The sequence below is a fragment of the Giraffa tippelskirchi genome, chromosome 5, assembly GCF_054371585.1.
Source record: "Giraffa tippelskirchi isolate mGirTip1 chromosome 5, T2T-mGirTip1v1.2.pri, whole genome shotgun sequence".
Lineage (NCBI taxonomy): Eukaryota > Metazoa > Chordata > Mammalia > Artiodactyla > Giraffidae > Giraffa > Giraffa tippelskirchi.
The window spans coordinates 114615012-114638792 of record NC_137279.1 but is presented as its reverse complement, the minus strand read 5'-3'; the positions used below and the strand labels follow the sequence as shown (position 1 = coordinate 114638792).

The window sequence follows — 23781 nt, the reverse complement described above, 5'->3', positions numbered from 1 at the left end:
CATTTTCATCTACTAGCTAAGTATACTGTACTCAATTTTTCTTAATTATAAATAATTTTTAAAATTAAGAGACTGGAAAAAATAAAGATGTAAAGACATACTAACAAAGAAAGAACAGTAAAATTTCCAGTATATGGTGATTTTAAAATTGCACAGAGGATGAAATAACTACATGCCTGACCCCAAAATTCCATCAAAACTACTAATCAGCTACATGATCCTAACACTGATAGACTGAAATACATGGCCAAATCATGAAGATTTCACTACTTGGCACTTATTTTTTGTTTTATTAAGCAAGTTTGCATGTTATGATTAGGTTCATCCTTCTATCTTGATTAGGGCATTATCTCATTTGTGGCAATTGATAATCCTGTGATATATATAAGGCAATTATTTCTACCCCCATTTTACAGATGAAAAAACAGGTTATTCTCTTGCCTATCAAAGATTTCCACCAAAGCCTGGATTGAAATCCATCTTTTCAAACTTCAAGGCCATACTGCTTCCTACCAGTGATAGTTTGAATTTCTGTCACTGTGGTTATTGGCCAGTTACCCTGTGCCAAGCACTGTGACTGAGGTGCTTTGCATGTTATGACCACATAGGCAGCAAGTAATAGAGCCAGGAATCTGTATCCAGATGTCTCTGATTCAGAACCCTAGACTCAATCAATATACTTCACTGCTATATACTATGCATGGGCACCCTCAAAGCATGTTAAATTTACATAACATTATCACAAATTAAATAACAGCCAAATTAAAACCTTTTAAAAATGAAGATAAAAAATAGAAAAATAAAGGAATTTTTTTGCCTTTCAGAAATGTTACTGAAAAAATTGGCAAGAGACATGAAGTATGTTTGTTCTTGTGCTTCAATGATGATTAATGAACTCTGTTTTGGAGAGGCAAGATCTGCACTTGGCATTAATATTATAAACTTTTCTCATCCCAGTAGTTTCTCCTTAGGTGGGAAAACTGGTTACATAAAGCAGTGATTAATGAGATGCCACAAATGTTGACTCAGTCCCAGATAGGGATTTTTTTCTCTCTCAAATCTAAACGCTTCACCAAAATTAATTTTAAGCCACACTACAAATATGAGTAAAGTGCGGATTCAAGTTGAAAATACATCATATGCTCAACCTGAGTCCATATGCTTTTTTCCAATTTCTTCCTGTTTTGCTAGGAAAAAAAAATCTTTGAACAGTCTGAGATTCCAAGAAGGTGTTGCCATTTTGTTTTTTCAAAACCATTGGCCAGATTCTGTTCCTGAATACTGTTTGAATTTAAATGGGAGATTCATAACTTCAAAATATGAGATCCCTAAAGCATGGCAATATAGTTTTTAAATGGAGAGTTTCTTCTTCTGGGAGTTAACAGTTATAATATTAGCAATATGATAGTAGATGAATTGGGGAAATACATGAATACTTTCATTATTCATCTATTTAATCCTTACAGTGTGCTCCAAATCAAGTGAAGGAAGAATTCTTAGTCCCAAGAAGTTCAGTTCTGCCTGAATAAAGGTATCACATGATTCCTATGGGCCATTTGAACTAGTAAGAAATTACGAGCAAAACTTCTGGTATCTGGACATCCACAGGCATGTCTCCTGAACAGATCATTAGAAGCAACATGCTAGGTAGGAAATTGAAGTCATTATTCTACTTGCTTACAGTTGGGCCCCCCAAGAAAGGCTATTTATTAAACATGGCAACATATAAAACTTCCTAAATTCTCTAAAACAAAGAATTTCTACATTTTTTTGGAAATAAGGATATATCTATGACATTTTTCAAATTAAGCAGAAGTGAATTTTTCTTACTTTGACAATAAATTATAAAACTAAAGATCTTTTAAAATAATAGGTTTATTAGGCTTAGCCGCAGAAGCCACTGTATAAATTAAGATGAAAAAGACTGCAAAATTAAGGAGGATATATTTACAAGGAGAAAAGAGATCAATGGAAGGTGGGGGAAACTCTGAACTCAATAGCCATGAAATATTTTTTCCTTCTACTTCTAAAGAAAGTTTAGGAGAGGCAATCCTAGTCTGAAATCCAACAAAAAAGCCTAAATTATCTCAATATTAAATGCCTGTATTTCTTCAAAATATTACTCCCTTATTACATATACAGAGTATACACTGTGACAAACTTTGTACAATATAACTTATGATCTGAGCAAAATATATGTATAAAAAGTAAACAATGCAATATGGTTATTTGGCAATATATAAGAAAGGTAAATTTAAATTTTGTAAAATATTGTACTGTAAATCCTGAAAAATATTTTGATGTATGTCTTGAAACTCCACACAGAATTTTCATTTATTGCTGCTGCTAAGTCGCGTCAGTCGTGTCCGACTCTGTGCGACCCCATAGACGGCAGCCCACCAGGCTCCACCGTCCCTGGGATTCTCCAGGCAAGAACACTGGAGTGGGTTGCCATTTCCTTCTCCAATGCATGAAAGTGAAAAGCGAAAGTGAAGTCGCTCAGTCGTGTCCGACTCATTGACCCCATGGACTGCAGCTCGCCAGGCTCCTCCGTCCATGGGATTTTCCAGGCAAGAGTACTGGAGTGGGGTGCCATTGCCTTCTTCTTTCATTTATTACTTAAATAAAAATAAGTTAAGTAATGTTACATAAATTAAACAATAAGATGAAGTAAATATTTAACAAAATTCAGAATGGGAGAATTTTCTAAGAATGAAAGCAACAACAAAAAAAACCATAAATAAAATATCAGTAACTGTGACCACATGAAAATTTAAAACTTTATACAGAAAGAAATAATAAGTCAGAAAAAATTAGATAAATATGACCTTTGCTGGAGCAACCCTTTTGTCTCCATTCATGTTCTGTCGCCACCCCCACCCCCTCCCCCCAACTACTCATATCCTAGGTTTCAGTTTAGACACCACTTCCTGATGTTCACGTATCTAAGGTATCTGTCCCTTTAAGCATAGGCCCTGATCTCAAATCATACCCTATTATTATCTTTGCTCCATGACACGGTATTTTGTGTGGGGGAAAATACATCCTATTCATCCTTGTAAACTTCACACCAAGCCTGTATACTTGTCAAATGGTTGAACGAACAAATGAATAAACAAATATGCTCATGAAACAAAGTCAAGTGATAAAGCAGGACACTAAGTTGAAAATACAGACATTTTATAAACATACGGCTACACACAAAGAAAGTCAGTATTAGAAAAAGTGTATAATGAAACAAAAGTGTGAAAGTTCATTACCTAAGTGAGGGGATTACAGGCAATTTGTCCAGGAAACTCTTCTATGCCTCCTTACGTTTTCTGAATTTTTTAAGAATAAAGTTTTCAAAGTGTAAAACTCTATCTTTCAATTGAAGAATAGTTCCTTTACATTAACATATTCATTTCAGTTGTATATCACTGTGATTCAGTATTTTTACAGGTTACACTTAATTAAATTGCTATAAAATAACGGCTGTAACTCCCTAGGCTACATAGTATATCCTTGTTGCTTACCTATTTTATATATAGTAGTTTGTATTTCTAAATCCCATACCCCTAATTTGTCCATCTCCCCTTCCCTACCACCTTTGGTAACCACTATATCTGTGAGTCTGCTCTGGTTTGTGTATACATCCATTTATATATATTTTTTAGATTCTACATATCAGTGATACCTTACAGTATTTGCCTTTGCCTGACTTATTTCACTAACTATAATATTCTCTAGGTCCATCCACATTGCTGCAAGTGGCAGAATTTCACTCTTTTTTAAGGTCGAATAATATTCGTTTGTATGCTGCAGGCTGATTCTTTACCATCTGAGCCACCAGGGAAGCCCATATTAATATCACTGCTTCCTTTTCCATTCATCAGTTGATAAGCACTTGAGTTGATTTGATATTCTGGCTATTGTAAATAGTGCTTCTGTGAACACTGGGGTGCATTTACCTTTTCAAATTAGTGTTTTTGTTTTCCAGATACATGCCAAGGACTGGGACTGCTGGATCATATGGTAGCTCTATTTTTAGTTTTTAAGGCACCTCCATACTGTTTGTCATAGTGGTTGCACCAATTTACATCCCCAACAACAGTGTACAAGGGTTGGAACTCTGATTTACCTAAGTCTGAGTGTCATCAAACAAACAAAAAAAGCATGTGCTACCTCACCTTTAAATTTAAAAATCATCAAATCAATATATATAGAAAAAGTATGAAATACCATGACATGAAAAATATGATTTGTCACTACTACAGTTATACAAAAGACAACATTCCAAAATAATGTGAATGCAGTTTTTCAGAACTGCATGCTATTAAAAAAAACACACATCAAGTTAAAGAGTTAACTCCTTAAAATGGCTGTCTTAAAAAAAATCAATTGCATTCAAGTTTAATATTTAGACTGCCAGAAATCATTCTTTCCATTTCAGAACTGTTAAGCAGAGTGAATTCTGCTGGGTGTCATCCACCCAGTGTGGTTCAGTGCCAGTGTCTACAGTTGTCTGTTTCAGAATCTCTAATTAGCTGCCTTATCTTCTGCTAAGGATTCTTCTGGTGCTAAGTTTTAATCGTCCAAATTAATTGAAATACTGTAGCAACTTCAGATTAACATTTTCAAAATTAACAATGCAGAAAATAAAATCACCCATAAATCTGCTTTGTAACAGCAGCCACTAATGAACTCTGCAAAACAGACCAGATCACATTGCTAATTTGCACTGTACTACATGGCTAAACTTCAGGAAATCAGCTTTTCTCTGTCCAAAGGCTGGCATAAACAGGATACCCAGAAGATCTCTAGAAGAATGAGGTCTCTGGATCCAAACTGCAATTACATCCTGGTACCAGCCAGGTGCTGTGTGACCTTGGGTGAATCACTTAACCTCTCAGAGCTTTGGTTCGCTCCACCGTTAACGAACAGTATCCCCTTCCTAGAATTCGTAACAAACAGACAGACTCCAAGATGAATCCCAACAATTCCTACCTCTTTGTATTCACATGCTTGTTTAATACCCTCCCCTGAAAGTAGGCAAGACCTGAGATTTGCCTCTGGCTGACAGAAAGATGATGGGATGTCATTTCCATGATCATGTCATATAAGACTTAATTTTCCATCCTTCTCGGAGACTCCATCACCTTATTGGCTTATACACTTTGAGGAAACAAGCAGCCATACTGGGGAGGCCTGTGGGCTAAGAAATGAGGACAGTCGCTGGCCAACAGCAAGCTGGGGGCTGAAAATGTCAGTTCTAAAGCCCATAAGGACCTGAATCCTGCCAACAAGTATGTAAGGAAGCTGGGACTGACTTGAGCCTTCAGTTGAGATATTGCCCTAGCTAACATCCTGAGTGAGGCCTTATGAGAAACTCTCAAGCAGAAGACCCAGTAAAACCATGCCCAGACTTCTGACCCACAGAAAGTGTGGAATTAAATAAGCATGTGCTATTTGTATGGTAATGTTACACAGCAATAGACAATCAATACTATTGATTAGGGAAGACCAATATGAAGATGGAGTGTTTAAGTATTAGTAACAACTACCACCACCACTATCACTTACAGAGCACTTACTATGTGCTAAATCTTATTGATAAATGCCTTAGCTATTATCTCATTTAATCTTTACAGTGACAGTAGAAAGAGTTGTTACTATTACCCCACATTTTAGAGATGATAAAACAGGTTTATGGGTCCAAGATTATACAACTAGTAAGTGCAGGGGCAGGACACAAACCCACGTCTATGCCTCTGCAGAGCGCTCAGACTAAACGGTGGCACAGGGATACCTCTGAAGATTAGAAATGCTCATGCAAGTGAAAGTACCCAATATAGTCAGCCTCCCCGTCTGTGGATGCAGAACCCACAGGTAGGGAGGGCCAGCTGTGCTACACCATTTTCTATAAGGGACTTGAGCATGCACAGATTTTAGTATCTGAGGAGGATCCCAGAACCAATCCCCAGTGGATACCAAGGGACATGACTGTACAGACAAAACTAGAAAAGAGTCTTCCTTCTCCTTCCTTCCCCTTGACCCTTTATTCCCAGAGAGCCAGATTATGGCCTAAACTTAATGCCTCAAGGACTGCATTCTCTGGCTCTCTAGCACTCTCATCCTGACCCTCCAGGGTGAAGAGGACCTTTCATCTCACCTGCCTCCACAAAACATGCCATGTAAGATCTTGTTTCCTTAGTTCTGTATAATTTGATGGGCCAATCTACATTAACATGTACATAGGTAATAGTGGAACAAAGGATTATCTCCTTATGGAAACAGAGTATCTCAATCTAAAGGAGAATATCACCTCGATATTTTAGGTGTAAAGTCAGGGTTATAAGAAGATACTGTGATGCAAGAACACTTTTGTTATCCTTGCAAACTAAAGCTATCAGTAGTAGTAGTTAAGTCACTCAGTTGTGTCTGACTCTTTGCAACCCCCATGGACTGTAGCCCACCAGGCTCCTCTGTCCATGGGATTCTCCAGGCAAGAATACTAGAGTAGGTTATCATTCCCTTCTCCAGGGGATCTTCCTGACCCAGGAATCGAACCCAGGTTTCCTCCATTGCAGGCAGATTCTTTACCGTCTGAGCTACAGGGAGGCCTAATATGAAGATGGAGGTACTGGGGATTGAACCCAGGGCCTCATGCATGCTAAGCATGTGCTCTACCACTGAGCTATTCCCCTAGGAATGAGGCTTTTTCAAAAATCTCCAGTTTGCATTTTAGGTACATTCCTCAGGGTTTATTTTGTCTGATACTATTGATAAAAATCAGTCAAATAGAAGAGGCTACAAATGGAAAAAGGCCAAGGCAGGATAGGTGGAAAACCCAGCCACAATATGCCCAATGAGGAAAATGTCTGAAATTCACAATAATAGACCTACATTATAATCAGCTCAAACAAAGCTTCTCATCTTTCCTTTCCCCATTCTTTTGTAAGCATAGCTATTCTTTCTTAGTGAACAAACTGGGTCAGCCTCTCTCCCCAGGCTGGAGGTGCACACAGGAGCCTGGTGGCTCATCACAGGTACCCTGGCTGCAGCCATGGCTTCAGAGATGAGCAGAGATCTGGGCCAGGCTAGTTAAAGACACCTTGGGAATTTTGTTAGATTTGTTGGGGGAAAGGTATTTCATTTTTTCTGGGATTACTAGCTATGGGGAACAAAGAGTTGCTAGTGGCCAACTTTGCTTCCAAACGAGACAAACCTGCCTGAGGTGCCTGACAACAGAAAATCAGCAGAGAAAAAAGGAAAACAGACACAAGGAGAAATGAAACTTGATGATATCACTTGAGCCCCTGGATCTAACTCTACCTGAAGCCAAACACACTCAACTTTAGTTACTGAAGTCAGTAAATCCTCCACTCTTTTTTGTCCCTTAAACTATAGCTCCTTCTCTTATGAAGGGCTCACATCCTGATAAACCCATTGTAAGCTGAAAACATCGTAAGTTGAAAATGCATTTAATACACCTAAGCTTAAGCTATTGAACATCATAGGTTAGTCTAGCATACCTTAAATGGGCCCAGAATATTTACATTAGCCTACAGTTTGGCAAAACCATCTAACACAAAACTTATTTCACAATAATGTGTTGAACATCTCATGTAACTGATTGAATACTGTACTGAAAGTGAAACAGAACAGTGCAATTGTCTCAGTTGTTCCCTCTGTGATCATGTGGCTATCTGGGAGCTGAGCTCACTGCCTCTGCCCAGCATCACTGAGAGTATCATGGCACACATCACTAGCTGGGTAAAGAACAAAATTCAACATTGGAATTATGGTTTCTACTGAATGCATGATGGTTTCACATCACCGATGTAAAGTTGAAAACTTATAAGTAGAACCATCTTATTATGTCTATAGTCTGCAATGAGTTTATGCCACTTGACAAATGAGCACACTGGGTGGTACAGCATTGAGGTCAGCATTTGAGAATATCCAACCTAGTAAGAGACTGATATCTTGATTTAAATATCTGTAGTTCTATATAAATGCACTTTGATTGATGCACTTGTCAGTTTATCTTGTCTCCTTGTCTTGTGTCCTTCTTTATTCCACAGTGTGTCTCCCGTATTTTGCCATTCTGGTCGATGAAACCATTCATAACCAGCCACACCCGTTTCTCATACACCACACAATATTACTGTTCGACAGGTATATGTTTGTATGGCCTATCTCTTCAACAAGATGCCAAGGTCCTCAAAGACAGGAAAACTTCCATGGATTTCTAATATTGCTGCAGAAAAAATTGAGTCTCAAAAGAAAAAGTATCTGTAAAAAAAATTTTTTTAAGCCTAACATAAGCTTTTCTTTTCATTCAAATTAAAAATTTAAAAATTGACTTGATTGGAATACACAAAAAGGTAAATAACTGCCAATATGAGTCATTTTGACAGAAATTCCACAAATTGCATTCCAGTGTTCTACTTAATGTAATAACCATTCTCACTATTTGTGTTTAGAAGGACTATAAGATTATAAATGATTATGATACTAAGGATTCCTTTATCAATGTCCTCTTTCCTTGTATCAGGCAGATATTACTTGTATCAAATATTACTGTTTGAAGCTAATACTTTTGACTCAACTGCTTCCTTTCATTTACCTTACTTCAGACTAAAGTTCTGGAACAAGATTACCTGGTTCTCAGAAGTTGTTGGCTCATAAGAAATTTGTGACGTTTCTTTCTCTACTTAGCATTACATGGCATGTTCTTTTGCTTCTGAAATGGGATAGTATTTGACTACGAGGGCCACAGGTTCACCAAAAATGTTCAGGCCATACCTGGTCTTCTAAGTAAAGAATGATTTCTCAGTGATAAATGTTAAAAAGCAGATCACCAGGTTCAACACTTCCTTTTCAGAATATTTTTCTAAATATGTAATAGATACACACTTTATTTTCTAGGGCATAACTACTATCATAGGGCTTCCCTGGTGGTTCAGACAGTAAAGCGTCTGCCTGCAATGCGGGAGACCTGGGTTCGATCCCTGGGTCGAGACGATCCCCTGGAGAAGGAAATGGCAACCCACTCCAGTACTCCTGGCTGGAAAATTCCACGGATGGAGGAACCGGGTAGGCTACAGTCCATGGGGTTGCAAAGAGTCGCACATGACTGAGCAACTTCCCTTTAACTACTATCATAATAGAAATTATGAGTTAGAAGTGCATAAATGATCCAGAAGTAGGTTCTATATATAACACTCCAAATGTTTTGTAATTTCAATAATCACATAACTAATGCTGTATTACCCACCTAAAGCACCCTGTAAAAATCTTCAAACATTCACTTTGCCCTTTTTTCCTTCGCTGGAGGTACCTGAGCCATGGAAATGACTGGGCTTTGGCCTTACCCAAAGGTATGGGCAAACCTGCCTGATAACAGCAATCATGACCCTTTGTGAGTTTGGAATGAGCTTTCAAAGGGAAAAATAAGTCCTCCCCAAACCAAAAAAAGAGATGTGAGGAAAGGGCTGTAACATACGTTTTAGAAAAATATCATCATGGTAAAAGGAATTAGAAAGGCAGTCCCGAAAATAACTACAAGGGGATCAAATGCCTTAGTGCAAAACTAGTCTTATTGTCTGTGATTTAATAGAAGCATGAGAAAATCAGCTATTTTAAAAACCAGAGCAGGCTCCCCAGCACTCATGCACAGTTTGGATTTCTCATTTCTCTGCAGTGAATCTTAATCGCTGGGTTCTATTGTCCCAGTTTTTCCCCAAGTTCATTCTTCCAATGTGAAATATATTTTTACACATTTACAATTATGCTCCCAATATTTAGATGAGGATTTATGTTTGATGAGAAATTCTTTTTAGAGGTGACAAGACAGAAGTGGGTATGACTGATTATTATGGAAATATAGAAGTCTACAGACATTTTATTACTTATTTACTATAGACAAATGCTTCCCTGGTGGCTCAGTTGGTAAAGATGCCTGCAAAGCGGGAGACCTGGGTTTGATCCCTGGGTTGGGAAGATCCCCTGGAGGAGGGCATGGCAACCCACTCTAGTATTCTTGCCTGGAAAACTCCCATGGGTAGAGGAGCCTTGGCAGGCTGCAGTCCATGGGGTTGGAAAGAGACATGACTGAGAGACTCAGCACACATATACAAAATTTCATTTAAAACCTTTAACAGTATACATTTGTCTCCTTCCAAAAAAAAAAGAAAAATGCATTTTTAGATCAGTACTTCAAAAAAAAGCCTGGGCTGCTATTTTTCTCATCAGTGTTTTCTATTTGATAATTAAGAAGATAAAATTTCTCTATTGAGCAAATTGGCATCATGTTTAAAAGCAAATCTAAAGGGAATCAACAATTATGTTTAGATTTGAAATGAGTTTACCAATACTTTGAAATTAAAATATTAACAGAAAATGTATTAAATTGTAATTCAATGTAAAAAACCAGCATGAAAAAAATTTTATATAAATGAAAACATATATAGACAACTCAGCTCAAAAGCAATCTTAGCCTATATTTTCTCCTTTCTTTTCCCATTCTTTTTGCTTTCTGGCACCTATGACATACTTAGATCTTTTTATATGTTTACCAGACTATTTTCTAATTGTTTTTATGACACTATGCCGTACCATAATGAATCAGAGTATAAAAAAGATATTAAAATATTATATATATACTCTCATCTGCATGCATTTATGCACTCAAGACTTTGTGCCTGTATCTATTCCTTCCTTAGGCAGAATATAAATTGTGGGAGGGGCCATGTTTTATAATCAATGATATGGCTGGTGTTTATTGTTGTATAAGACACAAAGTTGGCAATATAAAAAAGATTTCTTGAATTCCTTTCTTCATACAGGAACAAACTGGAATGGCATTATTTATCAATCTTACTCACCTATAAGAGAAAGTGACCATCTTTGAAGATGACTGCTCAGAAGCAGTAAAACATCTCTTCAGTGAATGAGAAAAGACAATGTTTCTAAGCCATTTTTTCCTCTTTGTAATTAAGAGGTTAACAATGAGTGCATGAGATGCAAGAGTTCTCGGAAAGAACTCTATTCATTTACTATTCAAAGCTATCGCAAATCATATAAGTAACTTAAGATCAGAAGGAAAATGCTATCCCTAAACAAAGCTATGGTTATTCCAGTAGTCATGTATGGATGTGAGAGTTGGACTATGAAGAAAGCTAAGCGCCAAAGAATTGATGCTTTTGAACTGTGGTGTTGGAAAAGACTCTTGAGAATCCCTTGGACTGCAAGGAGATCCAACCAGTCCATCCTAAAGGAACTCAGTCCTGAATATTCATTGGAAGGACTGATGCTGAAGCTGAAGCTCCAATACTGTGGCCACCTGATGCGAAGAACTGAGTCATTGGAAAAGACCCTGATGCTGGGAAAGATTGAGGGCAGGAGGAGAAGGGGATGACAGAGGATGAGATGGTTGGATGGCATTACCGACGCGATGGACATGAGTTTGAGTAGGCTCCCGGAGTTGGTGATGGACAGGGAAGCCTGGTGTGCTGCGATTCATGGGGTCGCAAAGAGTCGGACACAACTGGGCAACTGAACTGAACTGAAACACTTCCCTTCTCCTTCTAATCTTTAGGCAGTGTGACAAAGAACAAAGGCCTGACTTTTTAAAAAGCTAGTGACTGTGGACTTAAATATAAGATGCTATGAGTCCACAAATATGAGATAATTTTGCAATAGTCTAAAACCATGGAGTTGATTAAAGGAACACATGTCCTGGTATACAGAGTCACCACATGCAAACTAAAATAAACTTTCATCTTCTCTACTCAAAAGGAAATTTTTAAGCTCAGTATTAAAATTTAATTGGTAACTCTGACCTTGGGTGCCACTTTAGGTGAAAAATATTGCACCAGTGCTCAGATTTTCTTGAGATTTATGATCTCATGTTCTTGAAAAAGCCTAGCACCTCCGTGTTCCTGAAATAATTGATCTGTCTCTTACAAGTGCTATTTTCCTGAAACCAACATCTGTCTCAGGAAGAAAAGTACAATCTGATGAAAATACTCTGCTATATTTAAAAAACCAAAGAGCTACCAGAATCTGCATCTAATGCATTACTATATTTATAAACACAGTCAAGATCATAAATTGATAAAATTTCTTAGCAAATAGAAGATAAGAAAAAGTAAACTAAACTGCAAAGCCGTATCTATAAATACTACCTGTAAAATTAACCATAATAATAAAAAGTGAATATTTTAAATGTGCAAAAAAAAACACAATGCAAATCTGTATCTCATATCTTTCATCGTTTGAACAGAACTCCACCTCAGCAGGTAAAAACCTGCCTGCCAATGCAGGAGACATGAGTTCCATTCCTGGGTTGAGAAGATCCCCTGGAGGAGGAAATGGCAACCTATTCCAGTATTCTTGCTGAAAAATCCTATGGACAGAGGAGGCTGGTGGGCTACAGTCCAAAGAATCACAAAGAGTAGGACATGACTGAGCACAGCACCACAATATACACCTTTAACCTAGCAGTTTTTCTTTCTTTCTTTATTACAATCACAAACACTACTAACTTCACCATCAATCTCTCAACTACCACTGTTGATTGTGTCTCTTATTAAAGATAAGCAAAATATCATGGAAGCCATCAGAAAAGTAGGCAATGATAACAAATCTGAAAATGACTGTGATAAAGTAACTTCTAGCTTCACTGAGGATTCAACATAAAATTCTCCATTTCTTTATAAAGAAATAACTGGCAAATACTTTTGATTCTCCTACACATGACAAAATGTTCAATGTTAAATAATACACTCTAACACAAAGTCATCTTTTAACAATACTTTTCATGTATATAGTAAAATGTACACAACATTTTATTACAATGTAAAGCTCACAACAACTTTGTAAGTAGGTACTATTATTAATCTCCTTTTACAGATCAGTAAACTACAGCACAGAGAAGAACCAAATTGCCAAACATCAACAGCAAGTAAACAGCTAAGCTTGGTCCCCACCCTAGGCAATGTGGCTCACGGCCATGCTTCCTATCACTGGACTATTCCATATTCTTTGGGATATTGGTCCAATTTATCAGCAGGAGGAACTTTTTTTTTTAACATGTTCATAGCAATTTTCTTTGTAAGAATGAAAAACTGAGAGCAACCCAAATGTCTTCAATAGGAGAATGGATAAACACAATAAACACACTGTGTTATATCAATACACATGGAACACAAAGGAATAAACTGTTGATTAAAATACAGATGAACTCCAAAGTAATCAGTCTAAGTGACAGAAACAAGACAAAACAGAGTACATACTATATAATTCCATTCATACCAAATTTTTTTAATGCGAACAAGTCAATAAGAAAGAAAACAGATTCTTATTGTCCCGGTGTAGAGGAGAACAGGAAGCACAGGAATAAAGAAAGAGTAAAGAGGTATTAGGAAATTTTGGTGGGCAGGAAGAATTTAAAAAACAAAAGAGTTGGTGCATGCAGAAGAAGTATATAGCCATTCATTAATTCATTTAACAAATACCTGTTAAGCACCTCCTAAAACTACAAGCAAGCCCCTGTGTCCTTATCCTTTGACGTAAAAGGCTTTTGCTTTAGTTTCCCAGGCCTCCTCTGAATCTCAAAGGCTGGCTCAAGAGTTAATGATTAGGAAATGTGAAGGTGCAGAAACAAAGAATAGCTGTTGGGTGGGGAACTGCTAACAATTTGGACTATAAATCTGCCACATGACAGAATCACTGAACTCAAAGTTCTCTGAAAGATATAGAAAAAGGCCTGACACACATTCCTAAGTTGTTTTTACAGGAAGCAGATACCCTCCAGCTGAAAACACTGACCATAAGAACATAGATCCTACACTGATTAAATCAGAAGTCTGATGATATTTAAAACTTCAACTTGATGCCAACCAATCTGAGAATTATGCACAAGCTGATCACACACTCTGCAGCCTCCTCCCTCACAACTCCTTTTAATATCCCTTTCCTGAAAGCCTTTTGGGAGTTCGGGTCTTTTGAGCATGAGCTGCCTGTTATCCTTGCTTGGTGTCTGCCATAAACACTGCACTTTACTTCAACAGAGTCTGGTGTCAGTAGATTGGCTTTAACACTCTAGGGTGGGTGGACTAAAGTTGGTTCCATAAGACTACTATCCAAAGAACTATGCATTGAATTCCTTTCCAAAACAAACGGTCTATGGAGAAGATACATAATTTACCCTTGTATATAGCTCTGAAATTTGGATCTGTCCTCCAAAAATTTTTTAACCATTTTTTTCCTATAAGTAACCCTAAGTGAGTCCCCAAAAGCATTCTATGAGCTAACACTTTGGAAAATAAAATAGCTAAAAGGTAAAAGCACCTTTTAGTCCTTTTACCTATCAGTAAAAACACTGATAGTAAATAATGCTCTTGGGAAGCAGTTTGTCCATGCTTAGGAAATCTCGATCTTATTGATCCCTTGTTTAAACATCCCAGAGTGGAATATCTTCCACACAACTGTGAAAAGCTTCTTAATAATAGTTACATGAGGATCAACTCAGAGCAAGACAGTTTGATAATTGTTCAAGCAAGGGTTTATTTTGAGCAAAAAAGCTTTCCAACTTGCCAACAGAAGGTAATAAACAGAAAGAAACAGAAAGAGCAAGGATACAAAAGACAACCAACTCTAAACACATAACTCAAGCCCAACATCAAAAGACACCTTGCAGGGAGAAAGGATTGTTACATTAGTATCTAGAACAGGGAAGATCATCAACTATTTGCTTTCTTTTCAAAAGTGAGAAAAAATGGGAAAGCACTCAAATATATCTAATGGAAAGCTATGTGTATATATATATATATATCCCCCCCCAAAAAACATAGCATATGGCACCACTTCTTTTGTGTTTGTAAGTTTATTCTTCACGACATTCTAAAAACTTTGGACAAATAGAAATACCAGAAGCGTTATACCTACAGAAAGCCATCACTTTTAGGATTAAGTAAGATACTTTACTATTGATCTACTTTGCCATATTTATTATCAGTACATTCATACACCTAATTTTGAATAATTTAAGGACTCCTAAAAATTTTAGCTATAAAGTACATTGTTAATAGTCAGAAATGTGTTCCTACTGACACACTATAAATGTAGAAGTGCATTTAGTTGTGGGAAAACAGATTAGATAAAAATGCCCATAGAAGAAAAGGAAATATTTTAAAACAATAAAGTTTAGACAACTTACAGAAACAGAAATACTATAATTTGTACAACATAAAAATATTATGTTCACATTCATATACTCCTACTAAATCAAGCAGAAGTCACTTTAAAATATTATTGCTGAGTCTTCTCTACAAAGAGCATTGTCTTGGGAAAGTCAGAACCAATAAAAAAAGTAAGCCAGATCCCCTATTATTTTTAAATGGCCTTAATTTTGTTCTGTACTTAAAAGATTTAAACTGATCTCAAGACACAAGTGAGGCAATTTCTAGCCAGAGGCAACAAAGCTCCTATAAACCTTTTCAAACAGCTCATAAACTGGCATGGCAACCAGGGGTGTGGTTTCAGTTAAAAGCTATAATGCTTTGAAAGCTAAACTTTATAACTAGGTGAACATTGTTTACAATGAGAAAACAAAACACATAATCTAGATTATTTTCCAGCAAGACTACTCTATATTTCATGTTCCACTTGATTTATTATCAAGTTCATATATTGGAAATCCTTTAGCAATGAACACCTTTTACCCACAATAATATGACCATATATATAACAAATCTTTGATAACTAAACTGTGGAAGGCACTGCTTAATGGATGAAAAGTAATTATATGAAAATAATGACAGGGTCAACATCATGATACTAAACGAGAAACAACTGAATGCTCTCTGCAGACAAAAAGTTGGTTTCTGGAGAGGACACTTGTTCACAAAGTCCTTAAACTCTTTCTTCTGTGATAAAATAGTATAGGTACAGAATAAAGAAAAGCATTTTCCCAAATGGGGAGAGTACAAAGTTGTCTAGTTTATGACCTCCTTCACCCCCTCAAAACAAGCTGTTTTTTTAAGTGCCAGTTTGCTGGTTGATTTTTTCCAGGTTTAGGAGGAAACAGGGAAAGGGTGTTGGAACTGTGAGCATTAACCAAGTACCCTGAGGCTGTTCAGTAAGCAAACAACCAGCTCAACTGCTGACTGTGGAGAGACTGTGGTACTGATGGTTGCTCATCACATGACACTGTCTCAGGTAAATGATTTACACAGCAGACGGTCACCTCCTGGTCACACAGTATATACCAAACTCCGAAGAACAAAGGCCAACAATCTGTCTGACTTTCTACTGCAATTCGCATACACTTTCACAATCACTTAACTACAGAAATAATTATAGATGTTTAATCACACACCTGGATCCACCGGTCTGGGGGTTCTTCGGAGTCCATTGGTCCGTTTCTGTGCAGAAAGGCAAAACAAAGACTTTGTGTTATCAAACTGTATTATTTTGCAACACTCTGGAAGTCCAGTGAATGTTGCACTTCCTCCATTTAATACTACTATATGTAAAATAGGTAACTAATAAGGACCTACTGTATAGCACAAGGAACTCAATACTCTGTAATGCCCTAAATGGGAAAAGAATCTAAAAAAGAGTGGATATTTGTGTACAGCAGAAAGTAACACAATATTGTAAATCAACTATACTCCATTATAAATTAAAAAAAAATAAGAGTATTACTAAATTTGATCAAAACACTCAGTTCCAGTTTCTTTTTATAATTTTTGTTTCTCTAATGTCTCCCACTTGCTAAATCACTGATATGACACTATGGGAAAGAAGTACTTTTCATTCAGCATCTCTGAGGATTATGACTCACTTTTTTAAGTCATAATATAGGAATTATGAAAACAAAGTCTAGGTAGCCATTTTTGCTTAGAAAATGCTCTCAGCAAAGAGTTTTGATCTCCAAAATTCTAATGCAGCTTTTTTTAAGCCTGACAGACCACAGACTGGAGAAAATATACAACCTCCAAACAAAGATCTCAAGCTCTGATTTTGAGCTTGGTATGGTAGTTTAATTATGGATCAGTGATATCTGAATACTTTAAGAAACAAAATAGACATGCAGCTTGTAAACCATGAAGTAAATTCTTATTATAGAAAAGGAATCCATAAGAAAAATTGTGATTACAAAAATTACAGATAAGATGCAAAACAAAAGAGGTTTTAAATCTTTGAAAATGTGTGGTTACACGTTTGATTTTATAAGCATTAAATTCATTCCTACACAATAACTATCGCAATCTCACTAATTAATAAGAACTTCATTTCCACTTTTGTTACATAAGTGAATGCAATGCTCAGTCTATAATTACAATATAATTCAGATTTTCACAAGAGCAATTTTCTTTCTACATGTGTTGGGGTTTGTGCCTGTGTATGGAGCCCTGGTTCATTCAGAGCAGAATTGGTTTTGCCAAGCTCACATTAACCATGGGTTTTTCTTAGGGTTCCCCCCGTTGTTTTTGTTCATAAGTTAAATGGGCCTCAAAGCAGATGTCAAGGTTTCTCAGGTAAAAGCAAATTGGAGAATTATTAAAAATATAAACTTTGCTTTTAACCCAACTACTTTTAAAATGCAATTGTTAAAGCCTAATATGGTCATTAAGTCAGCATCAAAGCTACACTGAACAAGCTGGATGGCTGTACTGGGGGGAAGAAAACACTAGTATAAAGAGAGCCTCTCCTTACTCACTGTGAGTGAGAAGAAAATACCACACTGGGGTTCTTCACAGCCAAACACGAAAAGGGAAAACATGGTAAGTTACAGGTTCATATCCAACAACTTGGAAGAAAACTGCCTTCAAAAAACCTTCTAAAATTTTATAAAATGTTTGGAGCTCTCTATATAAATGACTATATTTTAAACAGGAAAATATATATTGATGAATGCCTTATGGCTGTTTACTGTCTAATTTCCCTTCATTTTCTTAATGTACAACAGACACTGTCTTTTGACTACTCTTACTCTTGCTGTCAAAAGTGCTTGGAAGGCAAGAAAGGAATTCACTCTTTGGGTCTTATTCCTACTATCCCTAAGCTAGAACTATTTAAAAATATTAACTTAGAAAGTGAAAAAGAGAACTTGAGTTCAAGAGCAACTCTGTAGGACCCTGAGGTTAAGATTAAAATAGGGAACAGGGCACAATTATTAAGAGTATGGATTCTAGAATCTGACTGCCTAAGTTCAAATTCAGACCCTCCCTGTCACTTGGCATCTGATTGGGAGCAGGTTAGTTAAAGTCTCCATGCCTGTTTCTTCATCTGTAAAATGGGGATATTAATACCACCTACTTCATAGCCTTTGTGGTGAGAAACATATGTTAATTCACGTTAAATGCTTGGAACAGTTCCTGACACACAGTAAGGACTATTAAGTCATAGATTATTATTATTGTGATTATTATTAATTTCATGATATTTTGAATGTTTAAGCTCAGGTAAATGATAAATTCTTTCTACTAAAGTATGCACTACTACTATATTTTAGGTTTTTCCTCCTGCAAGTCATTGGAAACCAGTGATGCTGAAAGCAAACTTTTCTACAGGAAAAGTAGGCAGTGGAACAAAACTATGATTTGGTGCATTGAAAAAAAAAAGAGAATGAGAAAATTTCAGCAACTTAGATCAAGTGCATTTTGAGAGTTTGCGATTTATTACAGTTTAAAAGCACCTAAAATATTTTATATATTCTAAAAAATTTTGAAATGTTTAGAACACATTTACACAATTTCAAAATGCAAATTTCAATTTTTCTTCTGTCATATCCCATCCAAAATACTCCTCTCCCCAACATATATTCTAAAAACCCTATATTCTCAAAAGTGTGAGACAGAGCTGAACAAGACCCATCCCAGGAGGAAGAGAGGGGTCCATTGAGTAGCCTCCCTGGGAGCTCTTGGTGACTCCCTTCCCCCATGAGATCAGGACAATCAGTCTTCAGAACATTCTCAAACTTCTTTTGATTTACCAAGAAGTGGGAGGTGGGAGGGAGGAGACAACAAACCAACCTAATTTTATTTCTAGCTTCATTATCTATTACCTTGCCTTTCTCTAAAAGAAATATCTGTATTGCACAAGAACCTCTCTTCTTGTCTCTTTTGGGAGAAACCTAATTCTCTCTGTTGATTTTACCAACAAAACAAGGAAAGATTCATTTGCTATATGAAACTGGCTTTGGTTCCTCTACTTAAAAGGCAGAAAAACCTACATTAAGGAATAGATCGGAAGTATATATACATACACTAAATACTGATAGGTATGTAATGACAACCTTGATTTCTGGAGCTAGAAGTTGCTTCTGAAGGTCCACTCCAAAATGGGATGCTGGAAGAACATCCCAGGTTAGGAAGATGGATCCTGTAGCTACTGAAAACTGACCTACCTTGAGAATGAAGTATAAATTAAAAACTCATAATCATGGTTATTGAAAGGAGAAGAGAATAGGAGAAATTGGTCCATGGAGGAAAAAGAAGACCTCCAACAGAGAGGGGGCAAAAATCACAGAGCTTACAAAAGGGCTTCATTGTTTACTTTCGGAAAGACTCCCAAACATCACATAAGCGTGTGTGTTAAGAGTGAATACACCTTTCACAAAGTCGTAGTGGGGAGGCATGGAGTGAAAGATGTTTCTTAACATTTTTTTGCTACAGTTCTTCCTTATGCTAAGCTAAAGTTTCCAAATAGCTTGGCCAGTATAAGATTTCACTATAATTATCCATTCAAAGTAGAGATTATTAGCAGAATCACACATTAAATAAAAATTATACTTATTATAATCAAAAGTTAAGCAAGTCACTAAAACACAGATGCTACATTTAAAAAATATCAATGTGAAAATGAATTCTTTCCATAATAGGCTTAATGTTAATTTTTAAGAGTATTAAATGCCTGGAGAGCATTTTTTTGTATCGTTATTTTGTACCAGTGTGAAAATTATTAACCACTTATTATTAGCATACTTTCTTTTCTGTAAATACACCCATTTCTCATTACTTAAATAAAATCAAGTGAAATCATCTTCCCTGGGGGGAAAAAATACATGTATCTAACAGTACAAATGTAAAGTAATATTGAGTTACAGTTCAAAGCTCTACAAGGATATCTGTCTCAATAATCTAATAATAGTGTGAGAGAAGAAAAAGAAGGCTACTTTCTAAGATCTTCACTGGCACTGCTGGAAGAATCCTTATAGTCCTGATGAAAAATCTTACCTGTCAACTAAACACTAAAAAAAGTTTACATTAATTATTTTAGCCCTAGCAGAACTTGCATGACCTATTTTTAAAATGTTATTATCCTGTTATGCATTCCTTGAGCTAGATTCTAAAGTCTAAAATACAGCCGATGGATAACACTGAAAGGGTACACGTGAATTTTCTCACATCACATTCTTGGTTCCCGATATGCACAAATTACGTGCTGATGCAAAAAAGTGAAAGCAGTTACCTCTTGTTTGACTTCTTGCTGTACTTTTCATTATTTTTAGCAACTATGTAAATACCAGCCTATTAAAAACATACTAATATTATACCACTCTTAATCAGATATAATTGTATATGCTAAAATAATTTGATAAAGAATGTACTTGCCTTTATTCTGAAATTCTCAGATTATTGTATTTTGGGTTCATATTACTAATCACAGACCTTTTACATTTTAGTTTTCTTTGTTATGATTTTTGGGGGAGGTCAGGTAAGAAATATATTATTTTTGGTTGAAGGCCAAGGCACTAGTTGCCTATAATCTGCCACATTTTTCATTCTTTTCTATTTTCTTAAAAGCGCTTTATTCTGAGAGGTGACAGGGATCTCGTACTTCTAAGCCATCAGACCTCAGAATCTGTTAAACCAAAGGAAATGTTATCAGATTCTGATTTGATCAAGAAGACATGATACAAATCATGATTTTGCTCAGGTGGAAAACTGGCAGAAACATACAAGCACACCCTTAGAAGAATGCTAGAACTTCTAGCACTAGTGAATGTCAGGCAGCTACACTGTTTTATCCTAGGATAAGGGCCACCCTTTCTCCTGTCCCAGCAGGATCAAAAAGATTTATTCCAAGGGAATGCCTTCAGATGCATTAAGTTTTATAAGCCTCAGGGTTTGTGGAATTCTGTAGCTGGAAACAAGGGAAAGGTACTTCCACCAGATTAGTGCTACAACATTGCTACAATATTTATTTGAAATTTACCTGAATAAATGAGCACCTAAGATTCTGAAATGTGTATCTTACAGATATTCTTAGATGAAATATTCACATTTTTCTTCTACCTCAGATCTTCAGATGGTATCTGAAAACTCCTCTTATTTAACCTGTGCATTTCACTCAAAAGCACTTGATTACTCACTCTAGCTCTGTTTCTATCCACTTTAAAAGGTACATTTAACATTTTAGGTGTTTGAGCCTGCTTAAGTTAGCAAACAAGCTGAAATGCAAAAGTTACATAAGAAAAATGTAAACATTAATCTTACCTCTGATGATTTGAGCGTCCCTTGTTCTGAAACAAATGTAAAAATTGGCATTGTCAGTGAAGTTGTTTTGTTTAGTTAGCAACCTTAGCTTGTTCTCTGCAGTGTGGTAGAACACTACTGCTTTGTTTTCCTAATGATACCTGTTAATATATTTCCAAGGTCCCTCAGGCTGGGCTAGTAATTGTTTTGCAACCAGGTTCTCTTGCCTTATTGGCTGTCAGGGAAGTGACTCATAGTACTAAATGACTTCTAGGTTAAGCTTAACTTTTTCAATTGTTTATTAAGCAATTTTAATCCAACCACATAAAGTCCTTGAAACAGGGACTGGAACCAAGTTTACGTACATAAGAGAAAGCTAGGTGGGAGCCTTTTTTTCAATGCACCCAGTTTTAAGAATCTAAACACAACATGTTACAAACATGTTACAATTGCCTATATTACAATTACTATAACAATTGCAAATTTAACACATACAATTTGCATAAGAATTTGGCATTAAGTGGCTGTTTCTTTTAGTTTTATTTGGGGGGAGGGATACAGATTGATTTAAAGATGGAAATTAAAAATAGACAAGATTCAATCCCAATGCTAATTTTCTTTTCATCCTAATTTACCTGTTTAGAAATAGAAATGACAAACTCCATTACATTTCAGTTCCTGAAAATGACTAACAGTTAGGAAGGGCCCTGAGATATGCAAGAGAGTAACTTGGCAGAGGGCAAAGGGTATCTCTGAGAGGAAAGACACGCTGCATGCGGAAAAGCCGGTGGGGAATATTTTTGTTTCCTTCCCCATATCCAGGAGTACTTATGCATATTATAATTTCTCCAGACTATAGAAAAACATCTCATCATTTTGAGCTTATGCTATATATTTGCCCACCAAAATGATCCTCTGAAGGGGGATATGAGAAGAGAAGACACTGATGAGAACATTAGGAGAGAAAGGATAGTTCTAAAAGAGGGCTCTGTAGACTAAATGAACCTCTGACAGAGGTTCCAAGAAGCCTCAGAATCAGAGTTCAAGGGGAAAAGTACCAGAACACCTGAGTAGCTGTCAGATTGCTTTACACAGGAACACTGCCTGGGGCATGGAACAGGAGGTTTTGGGCCTTTCTGTTTTTTAAAGGACTATACCTGATTAATGGAACTGAAGATGCATGAGCAAAAAGTCACCTTTCTGGAGAAAAGCAAAGCCTGCATTTCTTTTTCAATGTCAACCCTATCACCCTAAATTTCCTACATAACTGCTATGAAGGCATCTTTGCAGGCCTGAAGTTGGCCTTTACAAAGGACAGAAAGCTATTTCCTGTCTCCTCTCTGCTAGAAATAGGCAAAGTTTCAGAAGAAAGATTGCCTAAGAGAAGTTGTGTAGGGAAAGGGTATATGAAAGTGCCATTCAACTGGATACTGTGCCCAGACTGAGAACCAAGGTTAGGTGAACTCAGGTTCCTAACAGACAAGCTGTGATACCTGTTACACTGGTTTAACCAGAAAGACCTATATGCCAGAAAAGCCCTATACTACTTTCTTCTACTGTGAGTTAGAGAAAGAGCCTGAACTGGAAATCACAGTCAGCAAGAAGCACCAAACAGGAGGAGAGTTTAAATTTTCCATCCAAGCAGGCTGAGAAAAGCTTTGATATTTCCAGATGACCTCTCAATGGGAAAATCTATCTTTCAGGGTTGGTGTTTAAAAATGAGAGTTCATCTTAATTTTAATTCAGAATTTTTTTTTTTTTCCTGACACTGCACAGAATTGTTGTTATGTCCTGGTGAAGTTGATCTGTTACAATATGTTTGCTGCTAAGTCACTTCAGTCGTGTCCGACTCTGTGCGACCCCATAGACGGCAGCCCACCAGGCTCCACCGTCCCTGGGATTCTCTAGGCAAGAACACTGGAGTGGGTTGCCATTTCCTTCTCCAACAATATGTTTAAATGTATTTTATTTTTAAAATAAAACCTAGGATAGCCCACATGGCAGTAGCGGGCACATCACGTTCCAGTAGTGCTCTGGGTTTCCTCAGGAAGAGGAAATGATTGTATCTAACGTGATGAACTAGCTCTGCATATACCTGCACATCTTTTCCTAGAAAACAGATCCAGGGAAGAGAAGCTCCTCATTTACAGGCCCTTCCTGTCTCGCTACTCGGTTCAAGCCAGCCAGCTGCAGGCATGAGTGAACACTGAGCACAAAACACAAAGCAGGTAAGGTCCAGGCAAGGTATGAATGGGACTGGCCAGGTAAGGAAAAAACTAGACTTGGCTGACCACCATACCCGACA

General features: G+C 36.8%; 1 protein-coding gene and 1 non-coding gene across 4 annotated transcripts in view; both read right to left on the bottom strand.

Annotated features, from left to right (window-relative positions):
- Positions 1-23781, bottom strand: part of VAV3 (vav guanine nucleotide exchange factor 3) — a 425599-nt gene that overhangs the window by 119368 nt on the left and 282450 nt on the right. For all 3 annotated transcript variants that reach the window (XR_014054805.1, XR_014054804.1, XM_081493863.1), the window contains exons 18-19: positions 21498-21523; positions 16370-16415 (exon numbers count right to left, since the gene is read on the bottom strand). Coding sequence is in view for 1 of the 3 variants with exons in the window: in XM_081493863.1 (XP_081349989.1) it covers positions 16370-16415; positions 21498-21523 (72 nt within the window). In the remaining 2 variants the exon portion in view is untranslated. The remainder of the gene's footprint in view (positions 1-16369; positions 16416-21497; positions 21524-23781) is intronic.
- Positions 6615-6686, bottom strand: TRNAA-AGC (transfer RNA alanine (anticodon AGC)). Its single transcript has one exon. It is a non-coding gene; the product is annotated as a tRNA-Ala (tRNA).